At 39.8% G+C, this 9,731-nt stretch overlaps 1 protein-coding gene across 3 annotated transcripts in view; it reads left to right on the forward strand.

Annotated features, from left to right (window-relative positions):
• The first annotated feature begins 2,668 nt into the window (after positions 1 to 2,668).
• The window catches only part of LOC112136373 (transcription factor SOX-30), a 22,377-nt gene continuing 15,314 nt past the window's right edge, over positions 2,669 to 9,731 (forward strand). Inside the window, exons 1-5 of one of the 3 annotated variants that reach the window (XM_036214707.1) lie at positions 2,669 to 3,259; positions 3,970 to 4,271; positions 4,947 to 5,395; positions 7,316 to 7,408; positions 9,180 to 9,247. In XM_036214707.1, the coding sequence (XP_036070600.1) occupies positions 4,043 to 4,271; positions 4,947 to 5,395; positions 7,316 to 7,408; positions 9,180 to 9,247 (839 nt within the window). In that variant the 5' untranslated portion in view covers positions 2,669 to 3,259; positions 3,970 to 4,042. The remainder of the gene's footprint in view (positions 3,260 to 3,969; positions 4,272 to 4,946; positions 5,396 to 7,315; positions 7,409 to 9,179; positions 9,248 to 9,731) is intronic. The other 2 variants (XM_024258040.2, XM_024258042.2) reach the window with 2 other exon arrangements.

Genomic DNA, 9,731 nt, shown 5'->3' on the forward strand with positions numbered 1-9,731 from the left:
AAGAAGAAAAGAAAAGCAGGTCCGGCACAGCCATGCAGAAGCTGCGTGTGTGTTGTGAAGCAGTGCAGTGATGGCCAGGCCTACTAAAGGCATTATTATTTCGGCTAAGGGATTATTTTTGTGGGAGAAATGCAGACACGGATCTCTCTGGGATGACGTCATGAAGGGGACTGCAGCAGCAGTGCAGCCACACGCAGCAGCAGGTGGAGCTTCAGGAGTCGTTATACTTCTGGGTAGGAAAAAAACCTAATGAAATAAAACTAATATTTCACAAATAATTTGTTGCTTGGTGGTCCAAAGGTAAGATAAGATCATACATATAGGTATTACAGCTTTTTGATAACCCCTAATGTATTGTTTTTCATGTCTTTGTATATCCTTTTCTTTAATTTAATTGTATTATTTTTTTTATTACAGTGATATATATTACATTTTATATGTTTGAACTAGAAACAGTGGGACTGAAGAAAAAACAGGAAGCAGAGCTGGAGGTAGCAGAGATGAAGATGCTGAGGTTCTCTTTGGGAGTGACCAGGATGGATAGGATCAGGAATGAATACATCAGAGGGACAGCACATGTTAGAGGTTTTGGAGATAAAGTCAGAGAGGCCAGACTGAGATGGTTTGGACATGTTCAGAGGAGAGACAGTGAATATATTGGTAGAAGGATGCTGAGTCTAGAGCTGCAGGAAAGAGGTCTAGAGCAGGGGTCACCAACCTTTTTGAAACTGGGGGCTACTTTATGGGTACTGAGTCATACGAAGGGCTATAAGTTTGAAATAACAAATATACTTAGTTTGCCTTCAGTTATTCATTATTAATAATAATAATGATACTCCTCTATGTAAAGACTCTGATTTCTCACCATAGTTATCAATAATGATAACAAGCTAGGAAACCAATATCAATATTCAGAACTTTGTTAATCTCAACAGATCTTGTCACATTTTGAGGTAATGACCAAATGCAATGTTTTTAACAAAATTATTACTATTATTAATCAATTATTAACTAATTAATTATAGCTATTATTAGTGTATCTACGCTCCTCAAATGCTTTAATTCAGTCTCATGCACCCATCCCTTTATTTTCCTTAAACCTCCGAACAGGTTGACTGACAGATCCCAGACTAGAATCTGCACATGGTGCGTTCACTGACCTCTGGACATAAGCAAACCCAAACAGCCACTCGGCCCAACTCAGTCCGCTACAAACTTTGTCCTTTTTAAACAATCAGCAGCAAAACAAATCAGTTTACCAGAGAAAACGTCGACACTATTTAATCAATCGATTATATCCGGATCAGTGCCGGTGTTCTATGTTTTCTCTGATAAACTGCTTCGTTTTACTGCCAATATCCGGGGCTCAGTGAACGCACCATGCAGAAACACTCAGCAGCCCTTCTGTTCCCATTACAGATGAAACTTTAACCAAATTCTAGGAATTTAGAAAAAACACAGTGTCGCAATGAAACGGTTTCATAATAATGCGATAAAACACAAACCAACTCACGCGATAAGTCATTAAAAACACGGCGATGAATGAGAACAAGTATTGTTTTTATTTGATTCCCTAAAAGGGAGTATTTGGGTGATGTCACAGCTCTGTCTGAGGCGCGTTCAGCGCAGCTTGACACAGAAGAGAGAGAAGCCTGTTCAGCGGTTAAAAGAAATAAAAATAAAGCATTCTAGCTTGTACGCATCTGGACCTTTTTTCTGTTTGAAAACACAAGTTCAATTCAAGTTTCTGTCACGGCACTCGCACACATGAGACTTCAGACTGCCAGCTGCAGAAGTGCGTCTGCAGATGAAGCGATGAAGAAATCTTGGTTATTGATTTTACAGAGGAGATGCACGATCAGCTGTGACGCTGTGGGATCTGTCGTGGCGCCCGCTGCGCTGTACTCGGACAGACACTTCCGAAGCACATTTAATTAGAAAAAAGTCAATTTCCATTACAGTTCTGAGAAAAATGTCCATCCATTTCAATACGCCCCCAAAACCAGCCTCTCTACGCGCAAAAACTTTTTTCTAAAAATGCAAATTTTTTTTTTTTTTTTTAAGAAATTGTGTTTAAAAAAATCCAATCCAACTCAAATTTCAGAGTTAATGGGGAAGCAGCTGGGGTTTGGGGGAGATAAGGGGAGGGGGCGGGTTCACTCAGGCGTTTGAGGAGCGCAGCTCCACTAATAAGTAAAAGAATTGACCAAAAACAACTTTTGTGGAGTGTTTTCTTCTATTGTTTTTACTGTTAACCACAAAATAAAGAATCTTAAAACAGGTTAAGTCTCCATGCGGGAAAGGGAGAACTGGACGATTCATTTTGTTATTGATTTTCTCGATATAACGAGAAAACGAGAACATAAATAAATAAATAAAGTAAGATAGGCCCTTTTTGGCTTCAGCAATAATGAACATATATTTTTAAAATGCTCTAAATTTTAATTCTTTGTAAAGGCAAGTGTGATTTTGTAATTTCAAATAATTGCATCACAATAAAATGTAATTTTCAAGCAGCTCACAAGTGAGTTGTGCTATATTTAGAAGAGATCAGCGGGCGACTTATGAGGTGTTCGAGGGTGACGTGTTGGTGACCCCTGGTCTAGAGGAAGACCAAAGAGGAGGTTTATGGATGCAGTGAATGAAGACATGAAGGTGGCTGGTGTTAGAGTGGAGGATGCTGAAGACAGGCTTAGATGGAGGAAACTGATTCACTGTGGCGACCCCTGAAGGGAAAAGCCCAAAGGAAAAGAAGAAGATGATATGTGACTATTCAAATTGTAAATTGTTGAACATTTTGTACAACTGCTTCATGTTTTGTAAACTTCAACTTTTGTCAATAAAAAAGCTAACATTTTTGGGGGGAAAGGTGGAGAAAGGCATGTACTTTAGGGCCGGTGAGTTAGTGACAGTATGTACTAACCAATCAGAAGGTCCTGTGAACCGGAAGACCCCATCCCGACCACTTCCGGTTTGAAAGCAAACATTAATGCTAATGCTAATGTTTGATCTTTTTTTGTGTAACGCCGACCTATAGGTTTATGTATGGAAGCCTTCTTTTGCTAAAACCCCGGTTCTAGAGGATGACTGTTATGACAGCACACAGAAGAGACCACTGACCAGCGCCAAACTCAGTTTGTTGGTAAGAAGCGGCAGTAAACGAGAGTTTGAGTCTGTTAGCGCCTTTAGCTCATTTTGCTAAATCTATTCATCTTCTAAAACTCTGGAGGAATTTTTTGTGCTTCCGGTTCTCAGAGAGGTAATTCCTCCTCCATCCTAATGATCGATGCTTTCAGTTTCAGTTCATTGATGAGTAAATGTCTGCTGTGTCACTTTGTTGTTAATATTCTCATGTAGGTTATTGATCGGATAAAAAACAAAGCTGTTCAAACAGAGTTCCTACCCGTTTACCAAACACAAGACCGCAGGTCTGGAATGTGTCACAGTTCCCTGTTTTAATGACGGAACGTTCGAACCAAAAGAACAGACAGCGAAGCTCTTTCATGCTGTGAGTCAGGGGTCACCAACCTGATACCCGGGGGCACCAGGTAGTCCCCAGGGACCACACAAGGGGCCCTCAGGTCTCCTCTAAAATGAGCTCAACTCACTTGTGAGCTGCATCTAAATTCAATTTTATTGTGTTGCTTTTTAAAAAAAAAAAAATTACACTTGTATTTACATAGATGAATAATTCATGTGAGTGCGGAGGGTCAGATTAAATGGTTTAACCCCACAGACCTACTGTTTTCACACTATAGTGATTTTTTGGATTAAACAAAGGTTCACTTTTCAGTTATAAATTCTTCCACTAAAAACTAACAGATATCATTTTTTGTCTGATTAATGTCAGAAGCATTGGTTTGGTTCTTATTTAATATTTTTTAAACCCAGCTCTACTTAAAATCTATTTTTAATTTGGTTTAAAAAATATTGAACAATTTTATATTTGTCTTTTTTTCTGCTTTACAGAATTACAGTTTGTTGAACTGATTGAAGAATACTCCAGTTCCCTGGATCAGTGAAAGCTGATTGGAGCAAAGCCATGGAAATGGAGGAAGACATTTCTTCTCATCTGAATAGTGGATCAGCTGCATTCAGGATGTCTACCCTTCAACCTCTGAGAGAGTACATCAACGAGCAGCTTGCTGCTGCCGCTGAAGAAATATTCAGACAAGTGGAAAAAACCTTCAGGCAGTTGGAGGAGGAGCTCTGTCGTCAGCACAGACTGCTGGGAATCAGCTGGAAACCTCACCTTCAGCTGCACAACATCTGTATGTTCACCTCAGCCTTGATAACTTCTGGAATATTCAGAACAAAGTTCCATCGCACATATATACACTTTCATTTTTCATTGGTTTTCCATTCTTTATTTTGGGTAAATGTTGTCTTCATTGTTTCTTTCTGCTGTGAAAGAGGAAAATATTTTCACTCTCTGCAGGTGGGATGAGCTGTCTGGGCATTTGTCTGATTCCAAAGAGCCCATCATATTTAGGATGAAATAATCTTAATCCTACATTTCTGGAGAAGGTCAGAAGGAGCTGCTCTGACTTTGTAGATCCACAGAAAGTCATAGTGCAGAGAGAGGAGCTGAGGTTATGTGAGGAAGTCTGGAGGGGCAGAGAGGAGCATGGGGCAATGCTGGAGGGCTGTAAGATAGCAGTGAGATGGACTGCAGTTTATGGACTGTACTAAGGATCAGCTTTGAGCCCCATGTTTGCTGTGGAAATATTTTTTTTAATTTTATTTTTGCGCAGTTTCCTTTTTTATTTGTGGTTACTTTTGTTTTTTCTACGATGGCGTTTCTTGGCCACCGTACAGAATGGATCCTGATCTCCGCACTAGTTTGTTGATCCTCTTCCTGTTCTGATTCACTGAAGAAATGCTGCTACGAGTTTAATAAGTTAGACTGAAAGACATAAAGCTTCTGTTTTGTGTTTGTGTGTCAGTAGTCCTCCCCCAGCATTATCTAAGTGCAGACCAGGAGCAGAGAAACCAAGACAGGAGCTCCAAAGGGAAAGGAAGGGAACCAGAACCTCCATGTGTGAAGGAGGAATGGGAAGAGGTCGTCATCAGCCAGGAGTCAAAGCAGCTGGATCTGAAGCAGGAGGCGGAGGTTTCCATGGAGACGCCAACTCCTGAGGAGAGGGAGCAGACTCCAGTTTCTCTAAACAGTCACCAGCTCCAAACTCATGAAGAAGCAGAGCTGAAGAACACAGATCAGGGGAGCAGAGGGGACAGAAGCCATGTCAAAAATGAGGCCATCTCTCAGCTAACAGGAAGTCACTGTGGCTCAAACTCTGAGAACATGTTAGAAAAAGATGTTTATGCAAAAGGCTTGACGATAAAGACTTTGGTGGAGAAACCACAGAAGAGTGTGGAAAAATTCACGTGTGTGGTAAGTAAACACAAAATCTTTAGCATACTGTAACTTTTCAACCGTTAACACGATCATTCCTGCAGATTGTGAAGGAGAAAAGCAGCTCATCGAGTTACAGTGAATCAAAGAACATGACCACTGGAGCTCTGCTGTTAAAGGGTTAATGTCTCCTATGCATTCCTGCTCATTTGGCCTCAGATGGAACAGGAAACTGACTTTCCAGAGAGTTCATCTTTCCCATTAGACCCTAGAACAGGGGTCACCAACACTTCGCCCGCGGGCGCCAGGCGCCCGCGAGCACCACATAAGTCGCCCGCAGGTCTCTTCTAAAAATAGCGCAACTCACTTGTGAGCTGCTCGAAAATTTTGTTTTTCGCAGCGTCAAAGCGCTTTAGAAATTGCGGGTCATACAGAATCGCGCAGCTCCTTCCCCTTTCCTCATCGCTTCATCTGCAGATGCACTTTTGCAGCTGGGAGCCTGAAGTCTCATGGGCGCGAGCGCCGTGACAGAAACTTGAATTTATGTTGTGGTGTTTTCAAGCGGAAAAAGGTCCAGATGCTTATTAGTTAGAATGCTTTTTCTTTTAACCGCAGAACGGACTCCTCCCTCTTCTGAGTCGAGCTGCGCTGCACGCGCCCCAGACAGAGCTGTGACATCACCCACATGCTCCCTTTTAGTGAATCAAAAAAGTACTTGTTCTCGTTCATCGCCGTGTTTTTAATGACTTATCGCGTGAGTTGGTTTGTGCTTTATCGCAAAATTATATTTTAATGGAAACAGTGTCATTTAGAAACTGTTTTTTTTTTTTTTTCTTAATTCCTATTTCTTAACTCCTTGATTAATAATAGTGATAATTTTGTTAAAAACATTTCATTTGGTCATTACCTCAAAATGTGACAAGATCTGTTGAGATTAATAAAGTTCTGAATATTGATATCTGTTTCCTAGCTTGTTGTCATTATTGATAATTATGCTTAGAAATCCGTGTCTTCACATAGAGAAGGATCATTATTATTATTAATAATGTAGAACTAAAGGCAAACTAAGCAAATGTATTATTTCAAACTGGTAGCCCTTCGTATGATTCAGTACCCATGAAGTAGCCCGCAGTTTCAAAAAGGTTGGTGACCCCTGCCCTAGAATATCTGTTTAGGGAATAATCACTAGGCTGGGTTGAAAAAATCAATAAATCAATTTGAATCGATTTAAGCTTAATAGATCCATAATTGATTCACAAAAGATATAAATCGATTTAGCACACAAAGCTTATGTCCGCTAGCTTGATTCTAATGCTCAATAGAATTTCCCATAGGACGGCTAATGCTAATGCTCGGTCGACCAAAAAAATACATTGCTGTCTAAATGAACATCTTTATTTACTTACAGGTATGAATTTTCCAAACTGTTTTAAGGAAATATTTTTAAAGTAACTATTTGTGGTCTAAAACTTTTTTCCCTCATACCGTTGTCTTCTTCTTGAATAAAGTGTACTTCTATAGTGTGATCTCCACCTAGTGGTCAAACTGAAACATCCTCCAGGAGAAGCAGAACAATGTTTCCAATGTTAATCATCTGAATATTTTAGTTAGAACTTCTCCTTTAGAGAATCCATGGAACACTGGATGATATTAACAATCTCAGTATTTCACTGATACATTTACAGTATGTGAACTGGATCAGATTAATATAAATATATTTAAATTACATAGTACATTTTTTGTATGTATTTCTAAACAAATGTGTATATATGTGTAAACTTAAAATTGAATTGAATTGAAGAATTTAAAAAAATCGGAATCGAATCGATTCAGACTCTTGTGAATCGAATCAAATCGTTTCTGGAAATTATAACCGATACCCAGCCCTAAGAATCGCATGTTTTCTCCTTAAACTCCTGTTTTTTCTCTAAAAGCTGTTCTGTGTCTGTTTGGTTTCAGATGTCTGGTCCACCGCAGAAGCTGCAGGAGAACGTCAGCATCTGTCCCGTGACAGCCTTCAGCCCCCCTGCAGCTCCTGCCCCTCTCCCCTCAGTAAGGCAAAAACGCTGCATTCCCATAAGGCCCATTCCAGCTCACTGATTGGCCAGAGAGTGACTGAAGTCCTGCAAACCCCAAAACTTTCACAATATGTCCTGAGAAGCAGGAAACCTGGCATTCCTCCTCAATAGTATATATATCTCAGTTATTAAACAAGCAAAACATATCTACCACAATAGACTGGAGCAGGAGAAAGATTTCAAGATGTCCTCAGAGTGTTGGAATGCTTTTTTTTGGCCTGTATTTAACACAATAAGATCGGAACAGGATAGAACAGAGTTTTGGACGATCAGTTGGTACGTGATAAAACTCTGCTTTTTACACCTGTCTATGGACAACTTCAGACTATGACAGTACAGACTAAACAGACATTTTCTGACAGTAATTATCACAGTTCTCAGAGTCAGTGAACGCACTGGGACTGAAGCTACCACCCCCATCCATTTTGATTGGTCCTTCATGTTAGCCCCGCCCCACCACATTAAAAAAAAGCCTAAAGTTTTGAAAGGAAGTTTTTTAGATTCGAAAACAAAAAAAAAGTTGAAAGTGAAAAAAAAGTTTTGAAATGTAAATTTTGAGTTTTGAAAACTAAAAAACAACATTTGAAGCTAAAAATAATAAAATTTATTTTAGAACAGCAAAAAGTTTTTGACATTTTAATTTTTTTTTTTGCTAAACACCAATATTTTTCTTAAAGAGGCCATACCATGATTTTCTTAATCCTTTCAGAGTGAACTATATCGATATGATCATATATTACCTTTGGAACACTAAAAACAAATTATTTATGAAATATTAGTTATTTTTCATGAGTTTTTTCATACCTGGAAGTAAAACAGCTAGATTCCTGAAGCTCCGCCTGCCGCTGCGTGCTGGTGCTGTCCACTTCATGATGTCATCTCAGAGTCTGCGTCTCTGTATTTCTCCCACGAAAATAATCCAAACTTCTTCAAAGATGGATGCACATTCGATATATCTGCCTTTAGTAGGTCAGGCCATCGCTACACACAACACACACGCGGCTCCTGCAGGACTGTGCCGGACTGGGGATTGTGGGGGCGGGGGGGTCTTAAATGACCGCCACGTCTAAAGTAACAAACATCTGTTTGAGCGGGAATTTATTGAAGACGGGGCACAACTGTAAGATATACGGTATTCTGCATCTGAAATGAATGTTTTCTGCTGATTACTGCTAGCTCCATTGAGAAATTAAGCGTTGGTGTTAGAATGGGGGCGGAGCTTACAGCACTCTTCCTGGAGGGAACTGTTGGCATCGATCTTACGTTAGCTGTTTCTACCCGCTCGTTTTCGTGGGTATGGAAGCGGCTGCTGCAGACATTGCATGTTTTTAGAGGATTACTCTTAAATGCATGTACGGATCAAAATACCGTTTTGGGGTTCTTTATAGAGAGGAAGAGTAAAATGTATTTGTAACCTCAAAAAGTAGAATTTTCATGGTAGGGCCCATTTAAATGTTTTATTTGGGTTTCAAATATTTATGGCCCTGAATTGGCTCCAAATCTCTTGGCCTTAAAACTGCTTTCAAATATAACTTAAACAGAGCAAGGACATATTTGTTTTGACGAGGACTTCAGGGTTTCATGTAAAAATCATGTAAACCTGTTTTAACTCTTGCACAGAGGCTCTTGATCATATATTTACTCTCAGTCTGAGGAACTTTTGACATTTTCCCCCAGTTTTGTCTGACAGGCTGAGTCCTGATGGCAGAGGACGTGATCCTCCTCTCTGTGTGCTTCCTCTGCAGGCCGCCGCCCAGCCCGTCCAGAGACACCCTCCCAGAAGTATCGGCCTTCTGCAGCCCGTCAGACTCAGGTGAGTTAACTCCTTTTGACATAAATGTCCTGCAATTGATTCTCGATGGGTTCTCACCAAGTATCTGTCTTTTATTTTCATTTGAAGAGGCTGGAAAATGTTATATTCGTCATTCTTTGGAGGTGGATAGGGGCGCACGTTGCCAGATTGGCTGTCTTGGCCACCAATGTTCCCGTCAGCTACTTGAATTATTGAATTTTTGATCTGTTGTTTACAACAATTTTGCACTAAGTAGTGGCACTGCTGTTCATGTTTACTATTGTTAACAGTGAATTTAATAGATAATTCCAATTAGAGCTGCAACAAACCATTATTTTAATAGTTGACTAATCTCTGTTTTTTTTTTTCAGATTAGTCGACTAATCAGGTCATGCACAAACTGGATGTAAAGCACACATCTTAACCATCATTAGCTTTAAACTAACTACAAATAAAGACAATTAAGATGTTAGTTTCCTGGTCCCAAGCCCCTATAAATACAGAG

The sequence above is a fragment of the Oryzias melastigma genome, linkage group LG13 (genome assembly GCF_002922805.2).
Source record: "Oryzias melastigma strain HK-1 linkage group LG13, ASM292280v2, whole genome shotgun sequence".
In the NCBI taxonomy this organism is placed as follows: Eukaryota; Metazoa; Chordata; class Actinopteri; order Beloniformes; family Adrianichthyidae; genus Oryzias; species Oryzias melastigma.